Source organism: Haliotis cracherodii, unplaced genomic scaffold (genome assembly GCF_022045235.1).
Source record: "Haliotis cracherodii isolate W230 unplaced genomic scaffold, xgHalCrac1.p SCAF_4, whole genome shotgun sequence".
Lineage (NCBI taxonomy): Eukaryota > Metazoa > Mollusca > Gastropoda > Lepetellida > Haliotidae > Haliotis > Haliotis cracherodii.
The window spans coordinates 3,092,180-3,118,399 of record NW_027266297.1 but is presented as its reverse complement, the minus strand read 5'-3'; the positions used below and the strand labels follow the sequence as shown (position 1 = coordinate 3,118,399).

At 38.9% G+C, this 26,220-nt stretch overlaps 1 protein-coding gene across 10 annotated transcripts in view; it reads left to right on the top strand.

The window, feature by feature from the left end:
* LOC139478721 (3',5'-cyclic-AMP phosphodiesterase 4C-like) overlaps positions 1-26,220 on the top strand; it is a 392,248-nt gene that overhangs the window by 339,165 nt on the left and 26,863 nt on the right. For all 10 annotated transcript variants that reach the window (XM_071261316.1, XM_071261317.1, XM_071261315.1 and 7 more), the window contains 2 exons: positions 2,718-2,830; positions 13,037-13,130. In XM_071261316.1, the coding sequence (XP_071117417.1) occupies positions 2,718-2,830; positions 13,037-13,130 (207 nt within the window). The remainder of the gene's footprint in view (positions 1-2,717; positions 2,831-13,036; positions 13,131-26,220) is intronic.

Genomic DNA, 26,220 nt, shown 5'->3' with positions numbered 1-26,220 from the left:
AGTAGCTTACATAACTAGTAAAGTCAGTTTATTTCTTATATGCCAAGTGGCTTTGTTTGGGTTATGCATTATGCAACTTGGAGTGCCAAAAGTCAGAATCAGGTGCAAAAATGAAATATGGGTTGAACGAGTCATTGCTGAACAGCACTTACTGTGAATATTATAAGACCTTACATTTTTGTTCTTGGTTTCTGTAACCCCCCACCTTAAAATATAAAATTCAGAAAATGAAAAAGAATCAGAATGACATTTTTTTTTAATACCTCCGACGGTTAAGATCGCTTTTACAATAACAATGACAATGAAATGCTGCTGTCAGCTTTCAGATTTATTAGAATATTATCCAAGTTTGTTATCAATGAATGTGTGTGTTGGTAGCCATATTCTCTTTATCAGTTGTCCATCTCAACTCCTGGAGTATGACGTTCATCGGAACAAGTGAATTATCTGTTTGACACAGGTGACTGTCACAGCTCCATGATAACAACCACACTGACGTCAACATTGTCTTGTTTTCATCTTGTGGCTGTGTCACATGTTGGGTCATTCCTTGACCTCTTGTGTACGTTAGTACAAGAATCTAGCCACATACTTCAGAAACAATATCGATCTCTGTGTAGCTTCCTTGATGTATACTCAACAACAAAAGTTCCTGTGACACCAATATTTTAGTGTATTTTTCAAACAAGTAATATTGAAGTACATGTATAGAATCAAGTTACAAAAATGCAACTGCTACAGAAAAGCATGCATTCCATGCAAAAGTTGACTTTTTTGCAAACCCCATGCATTTCACTACCCAAGAATGGGTATAAAAACATGTGCGTTAACGGGATTCCATATGCATTGTTTAGCATCATGCTGACAACCACTCAGAAAAACAACAAAATTACTCAATTATTCAACATTACGAAATGCCACGCCTATACGAAAATGAGCGTCTGCGAGCCATTGGTATGCTTGAAGCAGGATCGAGTCAACGTGATGTTGCAAGACAATTTAATGTCCACAGAAACACCATTTGGTGTTTATGGCAACATTGGCAAAAGACGAATGCAGTCAGAGACCATCCTCGGAGTGGCAGGCCACGCGTAACCAATAATCGACAAGACAACTGGATTCGAACAACACACCTACGAAATCGATTCCAGCCAGCAACAGTGACTGAAAGAAGCATCCCTGGCCTTTGACGAATATCTTCACAAACCGTACGTCATCGCCTCAGATGTGCAAGGATTGTCGCCAGAAGACCCTCCAGACGTCCCATTTTGACAGGGAACCACCGTCAAGCACGTCTACAGTGGTGCAGACAGCGTCTATGCTTGATGGCCATGCAGTGGGAACAAGTTCTATTCACTGACGAGTCTCGTTTTCACCTCAGCCACAACGATGGACGGATTTGAGTGTACCGACGTCGAGGTGAACGTTACATTAATCATTGTGTCATGGAAGAAGATCGGTTCGGAGGCGGCACCGTTATGGTATGGGGTGGTATTAAAACATAACTTTGCATGAAATCTTATTCAATGTCACAGGAACTTTTGTTGTTAGTATATATGGATGCATCATTGTGCAGGGACGGAAATTATGAATATGTGTCAAGGGGGGAAACAGTTCAGATTTAAGAATAGTCCTGTGGATACCCGTGTCCTACTCAGTACCCACCTAACCCGAGTACCTGAGTTATCCGTCCCAGCCCTAAAACACACCAAACGCTAAGCTGTTTGTCCCCAAGACCCTAAAGTACACAGTCTTAGAACCAGTGAGTCACCATGTCAGTCATTTACACAAGCATTTGATCATTTTAGTTTAGGGTTATTAAAAGTGAAATTGTTCAAATTAGAGATAGTAGAAAATTGGATGTAATTGAAACAATTGCATTAATTATTGACCAAATGTGAGCCACACTAAACTGAATTCATTCATGCTGTCATACGTTTCTGTCAGCTGAATCAATAAGAGACCACTAATGAGACTCCTTACTGCCAGATCGCGTCTGATGAGTGATGGAGTGGATGACGTCACGGGGACGTGAGAGATTTTGTCGTATACATGTTACTCCATGTGGAAAATGGTGGAGTTATATATAGAAAAGACATTGTATATGTCTTTTGTCCATAATCAGATGATGGCTCGGTTAATTTCCCTTGTGTGCTATCAGAATAGTTCCTGATTATTGACAAATATTCTCAGTTACTTTTCATAATGGTGGGTGCCTTTGTTGAAACTCTTGACAAACATGCCAGTTGAACGTCATGTATGGTGCCTTATAGTTAAGATTTGGAAACCTTTGTTGAAACTCTTGACAAATATTCCGGTTGAGCGTCATGTATGGTGCCTTATAGTTAAGATTCGGAAACCTTTATTGAAACTCTTGCCAAATATTCCGGTTGAGCGTCATGTATGGTGCCTTATAGTTAAGATTTGGAAACCTTTGTTGGAACTCTTGACAAATATTCCGGTTGAACATCATGTTGGATGCTTTTCCTCTGTGTAGATATTGAGACTTTTTGTTGGAACTGTTCAACAGTAGGAGCTCATTGGGGTTGTTCTGTTCTCTGGGTTGAGATGACATTCCTTGGAGTGAGATTGTCATCAAACTGGAATGTATGAACGATGAGTTCCAGATGTTACAGCATGCTGCAGACTTTTATCCTAATGTTGGATTTATTCAACACTGGAGCTCTGTTTTATTGACAAATGTTGTTTGTTTGTAGATGACACATACATGAAGTTGGCTGTGGAGACCCTGGAGGAACTAGACTGGTGTCTGGACCAGCTAGAGACCATCCAGACACATCGCTCCGTCAGTGACATGGCATCTAGCAAGGTAAGCTATTAACTATTGTTCTGGCTGTAACATGGCATCTGTCAAGGTAAGCCATTGATCCGTCGGTGACATGGTGTCTATCAAGGTAAGCATAGCTCTGGCCGTGATGTGGTGTCTATCAAGGTAAGCTATTGCTCTGCCAGTAACATGGTGTCTTGCAGAGTAAGCCATTGCTCCGCCAGTAACATGGTGTCTCGCAGAGTAAGCTATTGCTCCGCCAGTAACATGGTGTCTCGCAGGGTAAGCTATTGCTCCGCCAGTAACATGGTGTCTATCAAGATAAGCTATTGCTCCGCCAGTAACATTGTGTCTTGCAGAGTAAGCCATTGCTCCGCCAGTAACATGGTGTCTTGCAGAGTAAGCCATTGCTCCGTGAGTGACATGGAGTCTATCAAGGTAAGCCATTGCTCTGTCAGTAACATGGTGTCTCACAGAGTAAGCCATTGCTCCGCCAGTAACATAGTGTCTTGCAGGGTAAGCCATTGCTCCATCAGTTACATGGTGTCTAGCATGGTAAGCCATTGCTCTGTCACTGACATGGTGTCTCGCAGGGTAAGCCATTGCTCCGTGAGTGACATGGAGTCTATCAAGGTAAGCCATTGCTCTGTCAGTAACATGGTGTCTCACAGAGTAAGCCATTGCTCCGCCAGTAACATAGTGTCTTGCAGGGTAAGCCATTGCTCCATCAGTTACATGGTGTCTAGCATGGTAAGCCATTGCTCTGTCACTGACATGGTGTCTCGCAGGGTAAGCCATTGCTCCGTGAATGACATGGAGTCTATCAAGGTAAGCCATTGCTCTGTCAGTAACATGGTGTCTCACAGGGTAAGCCATTGCTCCGTCAGTGACATGGTGTCTAGCATGGTAAGCCATTGCTCCATCAGTAACGTGGCTTCCACAAAAATGAAAGTTCAACAACTGGTAGTCTAGATCATGTACTTTGTGTACCCCTCTGAAAAGTGTAATTTGGCAAGGCTCCCATGGCTGAAAGCTATGAACACACAATGCCATTTAGAAAGTGGTCAAATGTAAAGTACAGATTCTCGTACTTATCTGGGTACGGGTACATGATCTCAACTACCAGTTGTCAGACTTTCATTTTTGCGGAAGCCCCTGTCGCCCTTTGGCGATTAGGTGCCTCACTCTGGCAGTGAGGGTTCGAATCCCAGACGGGACTCAACCCCAAAAAGTACAAGAATCTGTACTTTACTCAAAAAGTGTTATCCCTAATATAACATGCGTTAAATATATGACTGTTCAATATTGAGTATAATTTTATATGTTTAGGAATATAGTTTTGGGTATTTGATTATATAAATTGATGCCAAACAGGTGTGTGTCTTCTCCCATTAAGATACACGGTAAACTATGTAATTGTTTATATATTCAAGACATTATTTGCATGGTAAAAGCAGTCATTTTATGTTGTGTTTAAAAAGCATCCAATTCTGTTTTACACATCGAGATTTTATTTAACATGAACAAAGACTAAGGGAAATATATATTAATCAAAATACCAGTTTTGTCTTTCTCAGATGTTGTCAAAGACATAAAACCAGCTATGACGTCAATATAGAATGGTGTCATTTTTAAGTAATTCGTTACATCTGATGATAAGCCTAGAGCTCCGTTAATAATGGTGCAACAATTGTACACTTGCACAATCAGGAGGATGTTAGGGCCTTCTATTTCACTATTACTTCCTTTTTTATGAAGCCGATTTCATCATTTCTTATGTTGTTGTTTTTAAACCTTAATGTATACGGTTTCAATATTGATATTTGTCTTGGAATAGTTTGGTTCCTCGTCAACAAAACACCACGAAAATGTATTGTCCTTATCCACAGCAAATTTTCACCAAGTGACTTGAGTTACAATAAATCAGTGGTAAGCATAGCAGAGTTATGCCCCCTTTTCTTTGTACGTATGTAACCATGATGTTGTAAAGAAAAATCAGTTTTAGTCTTTACGGCAGGCTATTTTTTGTATTGAATGTATAGCGTTATACATAAGCATATAAATATATAAATCAGCTTGATATATAATTATGTAGTTCAGATATTAGGCAGTACTTTGCTCACTCCCAGTTTCCGTAAAGCTGCTAAATGAAAAACATCGTCACAGAGTACTTTTATCGGTGTATGAAAAAAACGGAGAAATTTGCTGTTTTTCAAGGCAGAAATACCTTGGACAACACTTAGCAGTATCTTTTTTTCAAACCGGTTTAATATTTGAGGTTAAATTTACACTATCAGATGGGTAATTTAATATTTTACTTTCTGCATAATTTTATAGCTGGAGGTTGATCCAGTGCAGCGTGAGCACATTTTTCGCACAACCTTCTCTTTTAAGATCTTAGGAAAATGTACGTCAGAAAGAAAACTCGGCATCCAGCAGGTTAAAACCCAATCATTACATTTATGCATGCCTAAGGGAGGCAACTCTGCACAGCAAATTGTGGCAGCCGATTTTTCTTTTTTATGACAGTTAATATGTCATGCCAGGATTGGGTGTTCTTTAACTTCTTTTGAGTAGTATACATAGCAAATTACCTTTGGTGTTTAATATTGCAACAGATTTGGACAACTGGTAAGGGAGAGAACTCCTGTATCTGATGTTCCAATTAATTGGTTTCAGTTTGCAGCCAAGGGTTTAATCATAACTTACATTCCTTCTTTGATATTCCAATGATATTGGTTAGTTTTAGAGGATTATAACATGTATTAGGAATCAAAAATCTGAAAATGGACATGATTTCAGAACAAATCTATAACAATGTTTTCTAGTAGTTGTCGACCTGGGAGGGTTCTGGGATAGAATTGACCCCAGCAACCTCTGCTTTCAGAAAGAGGCAACTTGAAGGAGTGGGAGGTCTGGCTTGGTGAATTGGTTCATTGTATGTCATCGTATCTAAACAGCAGGGTACTATGCTCATGATATCAATCACTGGTTTATGTGGTCCAGACTTGGTATCAGTATAGGGCATGTCATATTGCTGGTATATTACTGAGTGAACCGTTAACCAACAAACTGTGTTGTAGATTATGGTAATACATCAACTTAGAACTTTGCTATTTTGTATATTGTTTATTTGTTAGACTTGCACAATTCTGTAAAGAGATTTTTTTTAGTTTAAATCTTAATTCTTAGTTTATATAAACAGTAAGAACAAGTTATCTCTTTAAAAGACTGTTGACCTCGGCTTATCTAGACTTGCGCATTGTAAGGATAGAATTACTATACATCCATTGACTTATCATTCAGTAGAGACTTGGAGCAATGCTAATGATTTCTCTTAGTTGTGAATTTTAAATTTAATTCATGATTAACCATTAACTGATCATCAACTTCTTCAAAAACAATGATTAATTTTGAAATTTGTACCACTCCCCCAACAGAAGGTCCTCTGTCTGTTGTCTAATGCCCTGAAGACAATGCCCTGAGGGACTCGCCAGGTCCTGTTCCAACTGCTGTGGATGATGAATGTGTTTTTGTAAAGATACATCTCCTGAGATCATATAATCATATCAGTGAATCAGACAATATGTTGAGATGACACATAGTCTCGGTGCACCAAGTGGCCAGGGTCTCCAAGACAATATGTTGAGATGACACATAGTCTCGGTGCACCAAGTGGCTAGGGTCTCCAAGACAATATGTTGAGATGACACATAGTCTCGGTGCACCAAGTGGCTAGGGTCTCCAAGACAATATGTTGAGATGACACATAGTCTCGGTGCACCAAGTGGCCAGGGTCTCCAAGACAATATGTTGAGATGACACATAGTCTGGGTGCACCAAGTGGCCAGGGTCTCCAAGACAATATGTTGAGATGACACATAGTCTCGGTGCACCAAGTGGCTAGGGTCTCCAAGACAATATGTTGAGATGACACATAGTCTCGGTGCACCAAGTGGCTAGGGTCTCCAAGACAATATGTTGAGATGACACATAGTCTGGGTGCACCAAGTGGCCAGGGTCTCCAAGACAATATGTTGAGATGACACATAGTCTGGGTGCACCAAGTGGCCAGGGTCTCCAAGACAATATGTTGAGATGACACATAGTCTCGGTGCACCAAGTGGCCAGGGTCTCCAAGACAATATGTTGAGATGACACATAGTCTCGGTGCACCAAGTGGCCAGGGTCTCCAAGACAATATGTTGAGATGACACATAGTCTCGGTGCACCAAGTGGCCAGGGTCTCCAAGACAATATGTTGAGATGACACATAGTCTCGGTGCACCAAGTGGCCAGGGTCTCCAAGACAATATGTTGAGATGACACATAGTCTCGGTGCACCAAGTGGCCAGGGTCTCCAAGACAATATGTTGAGATGACACATAGTCTCGGTGCACCAAGTGGCCAGGGTCTCCAAGACAATATGTTGAGATGACACATAGTCTCGGTGCACCAAGTGGCTAGGGTCTCCAAGACAATATGTTGAGATGACACATAGTCTCGGTGCACCAAGTGGCTAGGGTCTCCAAGACAATATGTTGAGATGACACATAGTCTGGGTGCACCAAGTGGCCAGGGTCTCCAAGACAATATGTTGAGATGACACATAGTCTCGGTGCACCAAGTGGCCAGGGTCTCCAAGACAATATGTTGAGATGACACATAGTCTCGGTGCACCAAGTGGCCAGGGTCTCCAAGACAATATGTTGAGATGACACATAGTCTCGGTGCACCAAGTGGCCAGGGTCTCCAAGACAATATGTTGAGATGACACATAGTCTCGGTGCACCAAGTGGCCAGGGTCTCCAAGACAATATGTTGAGATGACACATAGTCTCGGTGCACCAAGTGGCCAGGGTCTCCAAGACAATATGTTGAGATGACACATAGTCTCGGTGCACCAAGTGGCCAGGGTCTCCAAGACAATATGTTGAGATGACACATAGTCTCGGTGCACCAAGTGGCTAGGGTCTCCAAGACAATATGTTGAGATGACACATAGTCTCGGTGCACCAAGTGGCCAGGGTCTCCAAGACAATATGTTGAGATGACACATAGTCTCAGTGCACCAAGTGGCCAGGGTCTCCAAGTCATCTGTGTTACAGACGTGCATGATGGACTCCCAGGGATCGCTTGAATGGCAGATAATGTTCTCTCAGACATACATCATGGAACTCTGTCAGTCTTGATACGGCAACATGACACTATACAAAGTGTTTCAGCAGTCCCAAGGGCTTTAAGAAATGGGGACATGTTTTGTTGTTTTATGGTTATGGAGTTATTGCTACTCCTTTAGTTTTGGTTGTCAAAATATGACTAAGATGAGTTTGTGAAGTTCAGTATTTATTTTGTTATTTAGCATACAGTTAATCAGATTTTTGTATTTTGATCAGGAAAAAAGAAGAAGTTAAATCTGTTTAAAGCGCAGGACGTATAGCATTCATACAGTTGTTTTTTTATTTACTTCAGAATGAGTGAGTATAGTTTTATGCCATTTTGGCAATATTCCAGCAATATCATGGCTGGGGACACCAGAAATGGGCTTCACACATTGTACCCATGTCGGGAATCAAACCCAGGCGTGACAAGCAAACACATTAATCACAAGGCTGCCCCGTCGCCCCAATTGACTTTTGAAATAAGGTGTGGTCCAGAAATAGTAGTTACATGTATCGGAATAACTATCATGCAGTAAGTCAACAGATACACGTTATGACACCTCAAGTCAACATGTAGAGGTTGCCAAGGCAACTGTTTCGGAGCACTTTATCTTGAAAAATATGAACAAAAGGAGTTTATAGGTTCTAGCTTTTCACATTGAGCATTTGATGCATATGCATCGGTTGATTGAGGACCTCGGCATTGACATCGTTTGGCAGCTGATAATACTGATGTTATGGTAAGAGTGAACACCACGATTGTTACAAACTCTTAAGCTGTGCTATTTAATAGTTGAAGAAATTAATTTTGATTCAGAGAAAAGATGACCCTGTTTCGACCCTTGTTCAAAAGTTGTTTGATGTATGTTACAACATTCAAGGCCTCGGTCAAGCCTTCAACACGCTTTGTGGTAGACCCAGTGGGGACCCGGGTAGGGTGGGGTAATAGGGGTGTGGGGACCCAGGTAGGGTGGGGTAATAGGGGTGTGGGGACCCGGGGAATTAATTTGGACTCGTCTCAGCCCTAATTTCTACACACACACACACACACTCACACTCACACTCACACTCACACACACACATATACATATATATGTCCAATCTTTATTACTCATGTGCCATATTTTCTAGTGTACAATATAGTGTGCATCAAAGCATGATTTATTCTGTGGATTGAAAGATTATTGCAATTCCATGTACTTGTACCATTTATTCCTTTGTTTATGCAGATAAACAATTGACTTGGCTTATTATAATTATTATTATTATTATTATTATTATTATTATTTACAGATTAAAATAAAAAAATGCAGCAAGGAGGGTTTGGTTGATCCTGGCACTGTCAGGCTGGTTAGGCTTGCCCCCTCTACACGCAACCCAGACAGCAAATTATTATCATCATCATCATCATCATCATCATCATCATCATCATCATTATTATTATTTAGCATAAAAACTTTGTGAAACCATGATTACCAAAATAAGTATGAATAAATTTTCAGTGACATCCAAGAATAGCATATAGAATGCAGAGCAGGTGAGATGTACCAGAATTTGAAGGAGGGCAGTATGTTACATCTCTAAAAAGACATCCATAAATACATTATAAAATAGTGCTGGTGTACCTCGGGCTTGTAGTGACCACTTTAATCCCTTTCACTGCACCCTCTGAAAGTTCAATATATTTAGAAATTCCCAGTTGAACAAAGATTGTATTAAAGGTTTGGACAGAAATAGTTGATATCTCGAAAGTGACAGCCATGTTCCTTTGTTGTGTCCTATCCCTGATGCTCAAATCGGAAGAGTCATCTATGAGAGCAGGCGATGATGAACGAGCTATATAGGCTTGTATGGCTTACAAGAATAGTCAATCTACCATTAGGATTAATTGTTAACATGTGGATCTTTATGATGATGAAAAAGAAAGTATTTCTGACAGTTTGTGGGTCTTTTAGGATCTTGAATGATGGAATCGTTTGGAAATAGTTTTACCTTGAATGTACCATATAGTTAGGTAGTTAATGTTTATATGACGCTCATGATATAGTTAGAATCAGACAATGGATCTGGCTTGTAGAAGAGTTTTCTTTTGCATATGGAAACGTTTTTTGTCGGAGTATTTTTATATCAGAAACAAAGCATTAAGCCTCTATTAATTTTTTTGTGTAGGGTACATTTTTTGTGTGACTTGTATTGAAATTGATGTGAGGGATGAAATGATTTTGAGATTTATGATTTGGACCAATTGCTTGAGTTCATATTACAGAAGCTGTTGATAAAAGAAGACATGCGTGCTGACACGATATTATCGAGATACTGGGATGAGGGAAAAGTGTAATTCATAGTATCTTCTGAGATACATCTTGTCTAATATGACAAATTACATTTGCTATCCTTTTTATTACAGTAATTATATAAGAAGCATAATACCCTGGCAAAGCTGAACCTTAGTGAAATGTGATTATGTTAGGATTGAGGACTGGAGAGAACACGTGGAACAGATCCGGAGGCGTTAGGTCAGTAGGCTTGCTGACTTGTGTTCCACTTCTTGTAAACTATTGATGAGTCTGTAGAAGTAAGCCTTGGATCGGGCAAACCTCTGTGTAGGACAAGGACGAAAGCTCTTCCTTTTACGAAATTGAATTAAAGAATCAAATAGTCAAAGACAATGTGGAAATATTTTGGTATGTCTTTGATTCTCACACCAGTCGATGTGGTTTAGGTCGTGTTAGGTTTGTGTTGACCTTGCTTCTCAAGGTCAAGCCTTTTGCTGTCTTAGTGTTCAGTCATTGGAATTAATATCGGAGTGAGTGAAAGCGTTTTATGCCCAGTCAGCAATGTCCCAGATATTTATATATCATGTGTACTGTAGCTGACTGACTCAGGACAAGGCACCACCCGATACTGACTGTAAGTGCTGGGATTATAAGGAGCAACTTAATGGATTGGGTGCACGTGGGCGGGATCCGTGTCATCGTACCCCGACGGCATGGATCCATGCTCATACTATCAACCACAGGTATGATGGTGAATCATTCACCATGTCAACAGTTTCTAATAAAAGTAAAGAAATAGATTTAACTTTTTGAAACATATTGACCACAAATGGATAAAAAAAATCATACCATTAATATCTATGTGAAAGTGTGCTATTTTTTAGCAAATCTTTAAAACATTTATGAATATCCTCAATTTTTTAATTCCATTGATGACGTCTTTCAGTGCTATGGACATTAATACAGTTTTAGTTCGATATATAATACTCTTCCTTTGATGATTTGTCATTTTAATAGTTTTTAATAGCTGCATGACATCATGTCGTCAGAACACTCCCACACAAGGCAGCTCAAGATGTACAATAATTACAAGTTTGTACCAGCTGACATCTTTAAACCCCACACGCTCACTCACTCATTCACTCACCCACCCACCCAACCACCCACCCACCCACCCACCCACCCACTCACTCACTCACTCACTCACTCACTCACACTATTCCTTTATGTAATTCTATGATTCAGTGAATATCCAACACATTAAAACTATCAGTGTTCATTATGGCTTTTATGGGGCAGATTTCACTGCAATAACTTATTAATGTTATAGGTCCAACATCCGATGACAGGTTGTTGTAGAATTTGAGCTGATTTGTAGTTAAACCTGGGATTGTTATGAACTTATGACACAATGTACATGTAAGGATCGTTAGGCAAGTTATCATACCTCCATGCCAGAATAATGAGATCTGATTGGTCCATGTGATCTTGATAAAATACTATGTGTCCCAACTTAGAGGGAAATAAATTTCTCAGCAGGAGAATAAGTCTCTTATACCCCGCCACAAGCAAGTCAGGCTGCATGTGGATTTCTGAGAGGCAGAATAAATCCCTTAAACCCCTCAATGAAAGTCAAGTTATATAGCACAAGTTAACTGTAGCTCAATCAAACAGCGGTTTCCTATCAATTTTGAATTTGTTTTTATTATTTTACAATGTCAAATTAAAACCTCCGGCTCATAGTATAAAAAATGTTTTGTTGGATAAATCAAATTGGTTTAGGTTAGCAACCTATTTTTGTTGTATAAAGATGTGACATTTTTTAGAAAATATTGACAAAATTTTGTTTTTGTTTGATTTGAAAGCAAAATGGAATATATGATCCTATCATCAATAGTGAAACATTTTCAATCAATTCCATGTTATTAAAATCCTGAAATGTTATTCTTCATCCTTGAATGTCAGTTTTGTTTGATGTACAACAGCTGGCAGGATCTGTTTACGACAGGATCAGTCTAGAACTTCAAGGCAGACTCTGGCTCATAAACAGTATTGAGCAGCTTAAGTGACACATGTGAGGCAAATATTGCAGATTACCTATGTACTCTTAAGTTTATTAAGCATTGTCAACAGCAGCATGCTGTTCAAGATGTGTAAGCATGTACAGGTCAGTGGGTTTTCATGGAGGAGGTTTATTTGTATAATGTATATATTATATAAATATTGCTAGCTATGTGGTAAATCGCAAAGATCAATGATGAACAAAGCTTGGTTTATTAAGTATTGTTCTATCATGACGTCTTTTCTGGAGATTCGAACATGCACTTGCAACTTGATGTCGTAAGTTTGATGTAAAAGGTGACTTTTGCCCAAACTCACTAGTGGGATGAGGATAAGACTGCACTGCAGGGGGAATTGATGAAAATGGCTGCACTGTACTCATGAATGCTTTTTTTTCTGGAAAGAAAATATGAAAAAACCCATCTTGGATCAATCCTTAAACCTTTCTTGACTTCTGTTTCTCTGGACAAAAAAATCTTTAAAATCAATAAAAACAGATCTGACCTAAACGCCTTTCTGTGTCCCACTGTGTTTTTGGATCAGTTTCTTAAACAGGGAACATATGCACTATGCTTTCTTGAATTGATATGTCCTCCTTGATCCTTAAGACACACATTATGTGGCGTGCCATGATTGAGTGTCATCATTTGGATAATGGGATTGGGAATGTCAGGGATTTGTCTGCCTTGTTGAGTCGATTACCTTTTGGATGTGATATATATTCCTCATTTTTTGTTTATCTGTTTCAGTTCAAACGAATGTTGAATCGAGAGCTGAGTCACTTCGCCGAATCTAGCAAGTCTGGAAACCAGATAGCAGAGTTTATTTGCAATACTTATTTAGGTAAGTGATTTACATTGGCCAGAATTTTTTAAAAGGGGTGGGCTGCATACTACCCATGTCAAGGCCTTAGCATGGATCTGAGTCCTACCATGGATCTGTGTCCTACCATGGATCTGTGTCCTACCATGGATCTGAGTCCTACCATAGATCTGTGTCCTACCATGGATCTGAGTCCTACCATGGATCTGAGTTCTACCATGGATCTGTGTCCTACCATGGATCTGTGTCCTACCATGGATCTGTGTCCTACCATGGATCTGAGTCCTACCATGGATCTGAGTCCTACCATGGATCTGAGTCCTACCATGGATCTATGTCCTACCCTGGATCTGTGTCCAACCAAGAATCTTTCAATGTAATGAGAACAAACCTGCCCTTTCATAACAACAGCAAAAAAGTCAAAGGGAAAAAGTTATTTTTAAAAAGGAAACACTCCTTTTCATTTTTTCTCAAAAGTCACGCCAGCTTTTTTGGACTGTTCTCACACAGAGAAAAGCGTACTACTTTGATGCTTGACAAGTTGCCACACCTTGAAAACACTGGATTTGGTGTCAGGATAAGTACTTGACAGATATAACATCTTTGGCTTCACCCTTGCCAGACAAGCAAGGCACTAAGTGAATTACCCTGTCAGACTGATCTCTCCGACTACACCTAGGTGATGGTTATAGATGTGGGGGTGTTAAAGAAACTCAAATAAGGGTTTTACCATCGACAGGAAGGATCTGTTTGCCAAAAAAATGTTTTTTGTTAAGACAGTTGTGCTATTAAAATATATGGAAAAATTAAATTTTTATGTTTATTTAGTTGATCTCAAGTATTTCTCAAGTCTTGCTAGGTGTTGTTGGCAAGTCAGGAATTAACACTCCTTCAGAAACAACAGTGTGTTGCCGTGGATGTGCTGCCTGCTCACTATGAGACACAGTTGCATGTTGTATAGTTCTACTAAGTCCTGTGCAATGTCACTTTTTATAATCCTGCATTTGGATTCACAGACTGTGTGGAATTGAAATGTCTTCCATTTAGGAACAGTTAACGGATCACCTTCAGGAAACACCTAGTTAACGATGCCGCACGTCTCTCTATTCAGGGTAGATGGGGCATTCATATCTACTTGTTCAATGAAACAATTTTGTATTAGACTCGCTGCTACACAAGACTATGGACTGTTCTTTTAGCATTTCCAAATGTTTAGAGTCAACTTTTTGTTCAGATTAGGTCTTTATTAAATGTAGATCTAGATGGTTATATTTAAATTTCGAATTGAATAAGGAAGGGTTAGTGTTGCTGTTATAATTCTTGTTGATAATGCTCCTGTCTGCCTGTTTTCTGTTCCTAATTAACTGTACAATTGATATGCATCATTAACGGTGGGCAAGCCAAGTGGACAGCCAGTCTGTCCGAGCCTGATCTGATTACAATGCCAAGCTTCCCACTTTACTATAAGATTATAGGGAAATCATTCACTGTGTCACTGTGTCAACAGGTCTGCATAAAAGTATAATCAGCATTAAAAATATTTTGAATAAATATTCATCATAAATGTCCTAGTTTCTATACGTTAGTCCCCGGCCGCGTCATACCAAAAGACGTTAAAAGATGGTACTTGTTGTTACCCTGTCTGGCGCTCGGCATCAGGGGCTAAAACAAGGACTGGTCGGCTCGGAGTCAGTATACTGTGTCTGAGTGGGGTATTCATGTTAAACTGCGGCATGGTATCTCAGTGTGCTAGCACTATAAATCGGCATCAGTCCGGACTAGTACAAGCAGCCACACAAACACACACACGTACATGCACATCGCTATATAAGTGCAATAATCTTGGACGCGACGTTAAACCCCATTCCACCACCAACACGACGATACGTTAGTCATCTAATTGTTTCGGGAATGGATCAAAACCTGCACATTTCTCTCTGTTTCTAATGTTGCAATGGATACAATGCAGTGACGTCATGGTTACAGGAACATAGCTCTGCTTGCATTCTCAATGCCGTAAGTACAGTTATGCACCCTTGTGTCGAACTTTGATGTCGAATGTACAATTGTCTCGAAGTAAAAACTTGGTCCCTGAAAAATTAATGCAGGTTTAGAGTTTGCGCTAGATTCTCATTTCCTAATAATAATCAACAGTTGCCAAAAAATATAATGTGTCCCCTGGACCATCATGTAAACACATCCACTGGTCCTTGACAACATTTGCTAGACTTGAGCCAGTGGGCAAGCGTTGGTTTCAAGATGTTGGTTAGGTCTAGACAGTGATGGTGGGTTGTGTAGGTGTGGCGGTTTTCACTTTGTCAAAAAGAATTTATGAATTATGGATTTGGTTTATTGTTTGTAGATCAAAGCTACAGCAATAACGGAGAGTCCCTTTGATATGCACTCCAAGGTAGAAGTCACTGTGATCATATGGATTTATTGATAACTGAAAATTAATGGTAATAGTTATGATATAGATTTTATGGCCATTTTATGACCATATAACTTGATGTATCTTCTTTGTGCACAACAAACCACTTGTTTAGAAATACCAGTCATGTCATTCTATATTACTGGAAACAAGAGAACATTCATTTCATTTTATCAAAGAGCTGATCAAAGGTTTTACCATACGTTGTGCAAAGAACATTAAACTTTCTAGGCTTGATTAGAGCTGAAATTTGGATGTTTTAGGGAGATATAAGCTTGTGATGGTATGCTGCTAATGTAATGCCAACAGTTGAAGAATTCAAGCAGGGAATATAAGACATGTATTTTACATGTTAATGGCGCTCATTGAAAATAATAGAATTGGTCTCAGCCAGTCAGAATCCGACATTCATGTGTGAAGTAAGATAAGGTGTCTCTATTAAAATATATTTTTTCTGTTTAACTTTAGCACAGACATTGTGGAGAGAGGTATGAAGAGGGTTCCTTATGTTTGTAGTGGAGTTCCAATGGCACGGATAAATTAAAATGGTAAAACCTGAATGACACACACAGAAATAATATTTTCTGAACAAATATACCTTGTGATGATTGCTTGAATTATATGAAACCAGTAATGAATAATGTTTCACAGTAAACTGGACATGCACATTAAAAATGAACACTTAATGATGAGCATTCATCACAAACTAAACCATGGAATTCAGTAATTGGAAAGTTGTTATCAATGAAATAAAAACTGTTTAGTTTAGCCATCTTGTTTTCCAAAACCCAGGTTTTCATTCCGATCTTAAATCCTTTAATAATAAACAATGAAAAGAGATATGATGAAAGCTACAAATAGTTGTATTTGAAAAAGTGACATATTTTATATCAATTAGTTGTCAAATATTCCATATGTCATGGAAATGTGGCTAAGATCTCTCACTTGATTTACAACAAAAGCGCTTTCCTAGTGACTACCTTCATTGTCGATGAGCACTGGAATGACTGTGGTTTGGTTATGCAAACCCTCAATAAAAGGTAGGCTAGGTATGACCCCCCAGGAGATCCTGCTATGCAAGATATGGCAACAAACAAGCAAGAAAGCCAACGTTCCAGCCTTACCATATGTCAATTGATATTTTCGGTTCAGCTCAGGTGGGGCTAGGTAACTCCAATATTGGCATACGCTGGTGTTGTTTGCCACCTTTACACACTGAACCTTCAGCTCTGTGGCTGCTACGTATTCTCTGAAATCATATTTCGGTTAAGTAGAAATCACTTTTCGAAAAAGGATTTACAAGCTGTGTGGTTTATGGGTGTTCAAATGCAATGTGATTTGTTTGGGTAGACAGTGTGGAAAAAATATATTGTTTTCCTCTTCTGGAATGGATCGCACTCAAATAACACCCATACCTTTGTGCTGTATTTGAGGAAAGAATGTGTGTAATGAGGTATAGGATATGTACATGTTTTCACCCTCATTTTATCATATTATTTATGAGGTATTTTGATGTTTTGAATAGGACAAGATGTTTTCTTTTGGGATTCGCAACAAGAATGGTTGTAATTCCAAGATGTTGTTTGTTTTCTTGATTTTGATATGTTTGAAATAAGATTAAGATTTTTTTCACATTTTTTATTGAAATGTTTTGTAGTTTATAAAGTGAGTGAGTGATTTTATGCCACTTTTATCAATATTCCAGCAATTACATGGTGGGGGACACCAAAAATTGTCTTCATTCATTGTACCCATGTGGAGAATCGAACCCAGGCTGTTGGTGAGCGGACACTTAACCACCAGACTACCCTCTATGCCAAAAGTGTACATACAAGTTGTTTTTTAGATATATAATAATAACATTTTAAAGCATTAGGGAAATAGTTTTTAAAAGATAATCAGTTTCTTCTTCACTGTGCAGAGTTGCTGACCTTTGTCATGCCAGGATCTGTGGATCTATGACCTGCGTTCAGTGATCTTATGTCTCATAAAGATGACATGCCTTTATATTAATTTGACACAGTATATTGTGTTAAACCTAACTCACTTAAGTATAAAGCAAAACATGTTTGCTTTCCATCCTAGGATTTTAATTTTAAATAATATTTTCATAATTATCCTTTCAAAAAATCTTTCATAGTTCATAATGTGTTTTATATTATTGATTTTCAATTTCCAAGTTGTTGCTATCTGATGAGTGGGTACTGAGCCAATGAATATGTATTGTGGATGAAATTACTCTGCATATAGTATAATAACAACACGCTATTGACGTCAGGAATATAATTGTCCAGGATATGGTTTTGATTTATTCCATTGTCAAAAAAAAGAGCAAAAATGAATTTCATTTTCCGAATGACGTGTTTGGTGGTTGACTGGCTCCGAGATCTGGTTGGTCTGTCCGTAGAACGGAAAATCAGTGGTTCGATTCCTGACCACATCGTACCAAAAGACATTAAAAGATGGTACTAGTTGTTACCCTTCTGGGTGCTGGGCACATGGATGGGGATGGATGTGGATGGTGATTGTCAGTGGACTCAGCAGACTTGAACTAATACAAGCAGCCTTAGACACACACACATGCATCCACGTTGCTATATGAGTGCAATAATCTTGACGTAAGCCACATTTCCCCTCATATTTATTGTCATGTCTGTACGTAAGTTCTTGCCATTTATTGCTTCCTCTCTCAAACTCTCTGGTGAAAAGTAATCACAGTTTTAGTTATGCTCCTCATCATAAGATGTTCACGTTTGTTGAGGCATCTAAATTGAAAGTTTTTATTTTAATTTTTTAAATTGGATAAACTCATTATATTTTAGTATATGTGTTATTGCTAAAAAAATTGAAAAAGCGGAAATTGCGAGTGTTTGTATCAAGTGTACATCTACTGAGAAACCTTTGTATCAAGTGTACATTTACTGAGAAACCTTTGTATCAAGTGTACATCTACTGAGAAACCTTTGTATAAAGTGTACATCTACTGAGAAACCCTTGTATCAAGTGTACATCTACTGAGAAACCTTTGTATCAAGTGTACATCTACTGAGAAACCCTTGTATCAAGTGTACATCTACTGAGAAACCTTTGTATCAAGTGTATATCTACTGAGAAACCCTATGTATCAAGTGTACACCTACTGAGAAACCTTGCATCAAGTGTACATCTACTGAGAAACCTTGCATCAAGTGTACATCTACTGAGAAACCCTTGTATCAATTGTACATCTAATGAGAAACCTTTGTATAAAGTGTATATCTACTGAGAAACCCTTGTATCAAGTGTACATCTACTGAGAAACTTTTGAAAAAGTGTACATCTACTGAGAAACCTTTGTATCAAGTGTACATCTACTGAGAAACCTTTGTATCAAGTGTACATCTACTGAGAAACCTTTGTATCAAGTGTACGTCTACTGAGAAACCCTTGTATCAAGTGTACAACTATTGGGAAACCCTTGTATCAAGTGTTCATCTACTGAGAAACCTTTGTATCAAGTGTACATCTACTGAGAAACCCTTGTATCAAGTGTACATCTACTGAGAAACCTTTGTATCAAGTGTACATCTACTGAGAAACCTTTGTATCAAGTGTACATCTACTGAGAAATCGTTGAGTCAATTGTATCTTCTTCTCAGAATCCTTTTTTTCAATTTTACTTTTTCTCCGAAACTGGTGACTGCGAGGGGAATCCAAGTAAGACATCAGAATTGATTATTTATTTGTGTTTGTCATGTACCCAGGGGGTTATTGAAGTCAGCATAAAAGAAGTTTTTTTTATGTTGCAACAAGAAACATCCAACCTTAATATAATCATCCGAATCCAGTCACATGTTTTGACATGCTTCTGTTGATAGACTACTGTATTGTTCAGTACACTCACGTTGAGAAACAGGTGACACAGATGTCTCAGAGTTAATCTAATAGTGCTTGCTCTATCTCAGCTCTTGTCAAGGAGCCCTTGATAACTGTTAGAGAAGTGAATGTACTTTTGTGGAGCGGACCTCCTCTGAATCATTATATCTTCACAAGATGTGGTGTAATCAGCCACATAGACTGACAGACAGTAACTTTGCACCTGTGTATAGAGAAATGTAGGACTTTATTCCCAAGTACAACTCTAGTCTATTATGGTAACAATATTATAAAATGTCACTACCTAAGTCCCACCTAAAATTTAGGCTAGCTCCATTGAACCTCAGCTAACATTTAGTCCCAGAAATATAGTTATCTTATTTCAAAATACATGTATCTACAGTAGATCATAATGAAGTACAAGGGATGGAGAAATCAGTTTGTTATAAACGTTGTTTGTTATATATGTTTTGGCCATCTTTGATAAAACGAAACATAATTGCAGCATTGACTTGTATTGACAAATTTTATTTTACAGACATGATTAGTCCAGTAACAGGTCAGATTAACATAAAGCAAGTTTAACAAAACTTGATGTCTTGATTTTCAGTGATCCATTCATATATTTGTTACTGCTGTTTTCCATTTTACACTCAATGGAATCTGTTTCGTTAGGTAATCGAGACTGGTTATTCTCTGACATTGAGATTTTATATTTTTTTATGTCGCTACAGAAAGTGCAGATGCTGATAAGGTTTATGATGATGTCCTTTCAAGTATCAATATGAAACTTTTCAGATTTTCTTGACTTAGCTTTCTACTTAAACAAAAGTGGTAAGTGGAACATGGGTGTTTCATATCCCGGGTACTTCACTTTTCAAGGTCGATGAAGAGAATAGGTGTGAAACCATTTTCCAATACCCCCTTGAAATTTACCTCGGATCACATCTTCTGATGTTTGCTTACATGAATTATTAATCGCTTGAATGTTTTTCATAAGGATGCATAAGGAGTACGGGGGCTGCTCACGAGTGTGTGCGTGTGAGGTAGGGTAGGGAGAAGGCAGTCAGTACAGTCGTGATCCTTCTGCTTAATTCATTGAGGGTTTGGCATCCAGGCACCACGCAGCGTCTTGGCTATCCTACGTTATGTTGACGTCAGAGATGGCCGGAAGTCATTAGTCAGCAGTAATTATTATCATCATCATCATGAATTTATTGGGATGCTGCTTTCGAAAAAGTTATGTGTAACTTGGTAATTCCTGAGTCTATTTCTGTACTCTGTCTGGAGCGTGTTGTGCACCCCAGTGAAGGTTACTTTCGGAACATGTTTGTCTGAAGCACTTTGTCAAATCTGAATAATGAGGCTCCACCTTGTTGTCTGCAACAATTTTGTTTTTAAGAAAATGTCGAGAATGTTGACTTCATTATCAATTATTCTTTTTCTAAATGATTGCATTAAATTATCAAGTATTTTCCAAACAGTTGGTGTGAAGCTAATTTCTGGTGATATTGCAGGAATATTGCATAAAGCGGCGTAAAACCATATTCACTCACTTCAAACAGGTGGAATGAATATCAATGTTTTTCAACGGTTTGTTTCAACAATTTTGGTTTTAGAATGTGGAGAAATTTCATTACTGATCCTGCTCAGTTTTGTAAATAATGTTTGTCAACTGTCACGTTATTCCCAAACAGGTGGAATGGATATCATCATGTTTCTAACCCAGACATTTAATGGTTTCTTGGAATAATCAGGGTGGTCATTTGTGGTTGGCGCCACCCATTCCTGGCATCCAACCAGGCAGTGGTGCAGGATGCCATCCTGCCTGATTAGCCCACATCATTATACAAACTTGCTGACTCCTGCTGATAAGCCGTCCATTAATGAATGGGTATATGGCCTCAGTCTAAAATGCGTGAGCCACTGAGGCTTGTCAAGTTCATTCAGGTCCTCCCACAATGCAACGCTCTCGGGATGGGAGAAGTTAGGGAAGATAATGGTACGGAGAGGGAAAAAAGACTACGCAACACGATCTAAGTTACTTTTTTTGTGGCAGATACAGATTTGTTTTAAAAGAGCAATCCTTAGAATGAAGTTTGACTGTAACTTGCGACAGTGTTGCATTCTTAGGTATCCAATGACTCCTTGACGGTGAAAGGAGCTGTGGGAGGGTGGCGCCATGCCAGAACAGGAATGGTTGGTACCGATGTCTCCCCCCTACTGGGAGGAGGATCTGTTATTGTGATGTTGGAGGAAATATCAAGGTGGCTCCACCTGTTCCCAACCTCGTTGGTGGCAAACTCTTCAGGTGCAAAAGCCTGAAAATTTGAATCAAAGCTTTAAATGTTTCTGTTGTATATTTGGTATAGTGGTGCGCTGGTGTGCAGATGCTGAGTTGGGCTAATTCATTATGGGCGCTGTGAGACAATGATGGTACAAGTCATCAAGTTCAGCATTGTTAACACAAAACAGCATGTGACTGTGTGCTGCATGCATGCATTCATTCATGCACATGTGCATGCAGATTTCTTGATTACTTCATGTTTCATTGTCAGTTGTTTTGAGTCTTAATCATTCTGAGGCCGTTCACTATAACACAGGCTTAACCTTCCATCAACAAACTGATATCCTATGAAGATGTAAAACTTCAACGCCAGAGAACAACCACAGAGACTGATTCCATTCAGGGTAAAATGGCCAAACATGTCCCGCCCTACTGGTAGCACCTGTCACTCAAACAAACAATTTTCATAAAAGAAATGTGGTTGAAATGCCAAGAAATGGGAAGATAGTAATGTATGGGTGTAAGCATGTTTTTGTTCTGACCAAATTCAGTTCTAACCCGGAAAATAATATCAGGATTAAATGCATAAAATTGCAGTGAAAATGAAAATCTAAATGTAAAACAAAAGAATATGATGAAAAAAGAAAGCATGAAAATAATCATGATAGTTTAGTAAATGATAAAGGCAACTGTGAACACATGTAATTATGAAAAAATAGATAGAATGCAAAGCCCAAAACACACCTGAAATTGTCAGTACTGCTGCACAAGAATTCCATGAAATGACTGTTTATGTGAAGTAAAGTAAACAAAAAAGCAGTCGCCTGTGGATACTCCAGCTGTCGTTATGGAGTATCCTGAAGACTTAACATAAAATGACATTTTTTTTACCGACTGGAACAAATATATTGTATGTATTTGTTCCATGGTTAAAATTCATGTATTCTTTCTCTCCACACACACACACACACACACACACACACACACACACACACACACACACACACACACACACACACACACCACACACACACACACACACACACACACACACCACACACAATAACCTGTTTTTTAATATAGCCCCATCACAGAATCCCTCTTTTAGACACTTGACAGTTTCACAAGGTAGAACATATGTGTGTGGAAGTTCCTGTATGACCAGAACAAATTTTAGTCCGATGGGAACCAAAACTTGACGTGATTATTAATGCACCTCCAAAGAAACAAATGTTGGTAGTATACACAGAACCAAGTCTTGTTTACATGGAATCTACATATATCCGTCTGGTCACAAAACATTTCTAATGATAACTACAGCTTCATGATACTCTTCTAGATATTAATCCACAAACTGATCTATTAGCAACAACATGAGTAATGAATATATGACACATTTTATTATTGATAGCATCTCCTTGTTTTCTTTGTCATGATATTTCAGAGCTATTTTATTTGCTCCTTCATCAGGCGAATGAGTTTTAGTTTTCACCTGATGAAGGAGCTAGAAGTAGCTCTGAAACAACATGACAAGGAATAAAGAAGTTGCTATCCTTAAAAAGTGTCATGTATTCATGTTCTTCCAGCTTCTGAGACAACATGTAATATGAAGCCAGATTACCAAATCATGATTAGGAATGCTTCAATGATGCTATTTTCACATATACCTAGCCTTGGAAAGGCTAACCAAGGTATGATGCTGTACAGTAGTTGCATGTATTCATATTATCATCATCCACTGGTTGTGATCCATCAGTCTCCTTTACCCGTTCCTCCGAGTGGTTCGCCTACGTAAGCAGTCATTGAACCTTGTATGAGTTACGTGGTTGTGTCTCGTCATGACAAGCTTGTCATCCCCTGAGGCAGTGAATACAAGGTGTTTGATGTAATCCTGTCTGAGTGCTGCACGCTTCAAATCTTTATTGCTCGTTACGTCATCTCTTGGTCATGTCTAGTCTTCTCACCCTTGAATTAAAGGACGCTGTTTAGATCCTTTTCAATACTTTTCATCGTTAATGTTAAATGTTTGACTGGAAAAAAATATGCATGCATATTTTGGGGTTTCAGTAAAATTATTCATGCATATTTCGGGGTTTGGGAAAATATATGAATGCCCATTTCAGGGTTTCAGGAAAATATATGCTTACTTATTTCAGGGTTTCAGGAAAAGTTATTCTTGCATATTTCAGGGTTTCAGGAAAATATATGCATGCATATTTCAGGATTCATCTTATAGGACAGTGACTGCAAGTTATCAAAATATTTGGTAATGATATAGAAGAATGTCCTACAAAAATTGACAAAATCATGAAAATGACCTAATGGCATTTGTCTCCAACCAAGTTGCTGATGTTTTATGAGTGAGTGAGTATGTTTTTTCTGCTTTTAGCAATATTTCAGCAATATCATATTGTACCCATGTGGGAAATCAGTCCTGGGTCTTCAGTGTCACTCGAGGACGCTAGGGAAGTACTAGGCGTCCCTCACACCCATGTTTTATTGTGATAATGGGGGAAGAGTTGGTGTTAATGGTTTCTGAAGCTAGGTGATGTAATTATGACCTGTTTGAAACCCAGTTGAGGTTATCAATGTCACTAACACGTAGCATGATTGACATGCACAATTATAAATCTGTCTAAAACCAGAAACAGCTGTTTTGAGATGGCCCCCTAGTTACACACATTTTACTGTCAATGACTGACACGGATGTTATGGCTGCATGCTTGTCAGCTACAAGAACATGTTTTGAGATGGCCCCCTAGTTACACACATTTTACTGTCAGTGACTGACACGGATGTTATGGCTGCATGCTTGTCAGCTACAAGAACATGTTTTGAGATGGCCCCCTAGTTACACACATTTTACTGTCAGTGACTGACACGGATGTTATGGCTGCTTGTCACCTACAAGACCATGTTTTGAGATGGCCCCCCTAGTTACACACATTGTACTGTCAATGACTGACACGGATGTTTTTGCTGCTTGTCACCTACAAGAACATGTTTTGAGATGGCCCCCTAGTTACACACATTTTACTGTCAATGACTGACACGGATGTTATGGCTGCTTGTCACCTACAAGAACATGTTTTGAGATGGCCCCCTAGTTACACACATTTTACTGTCAATGACTGACACGGATGTTATGGCTGCTTGTCACCTACAAGAACATGTTTTGAGATGGCCCCCTAGTTACACACATTTTACTGTCAATGACTGACACGGATGTTATGGCTGCTTGTCACCTACAAGAACATGTTTTGAGATGGCCCCCTAGTTACACACATTTTACTGTCAATGACTGACACGGATGTTATGGCTGCTTGTCACCTACAAGAACATGTTTTGAGATGGCCCCCTAGTTACACACATTTTACTGTCAATGACTGACACGGATGTTATGGCTGCTTGTGACCTACAAGAACATGTTTTGAGATGGCCCCCTAGTTACACACATTTTACTGTCAATGACTGACACGGATGTTATGGCTGCTTGTCAGCTACAAAAACATGTTTTGAGATGGCCCCCTAGTTACACACATTTTACTGTCAATGACTGACACGGATGTTATGGCTGCTTGTGACCTACAAGAACATGTTTTGAGATGGCCCCCTAGTTACACACATTTTACTGTCAATGACTGACACGGATGTTATGGCTGCTTGTCACCTACAAGAACATGTTTTGAGATGGCCCCCTAGTTACACACATTTTACTGTCAATGACTGACACGGATGTTATGGCTGCTTGTCACCTACAAGAACATGTTTTGAGATGGCCCCCTAGTTACACACATTTTACTGTCAATGACTGACACGGATGTTATGGCTGCTTGTCAGCTACAAAAACATGTTTTGAGATGGCCTCCTAGTTACACACATTTTACTGTCAATGACTGACACGGATGTTATGGCTGCTTGACAGCTACAAAAACATGTTTTATTCATCTGTGTTGAGTATTTGTCTGTCAACGGGTGCTGGATTACTATTGGTTCAAGTTGTAGGAAGTTGCCGGAACGCTAATCATCTGCTCTGTGAAATGTGTGAGGAAGTATGTATCAAATTGTATACTCTTGTTATCAGATGAAACATTATCTTCCAAAGAAACTGATGAAGCTTTGATCAAGTATCAACCAATGTCACATTAAAATGACATATGTGTCATATTTGTTTTTCTCTCTAAACCTTAGGGATCGGTCATTTATGACATGCATGGTGTTTTTATGCACAAATGTATTGAAAATAATGAAAATGACCTTCCTCATATCCTTGTACATTTTTCATAACCCTCCCTGAAAAAACAAATTGGAAAAGCACTTTATAATTCATTAAAACATGTCTATTTTTTTCATGATGCTCCCCAAATATATGTATATTTTTTTTACCCTTCCGTAGTGTTGTCTTATTTATTAGTGGACCTCCCCTGAATCCCCCTGACCCACCCCACCTATAATAAATGACCGGTCCCTTACTGCCAGACTTGTTTAACAGAGCACACACCAATCATCTAGCAAAATGACGGCTGTCTGTAAATAAT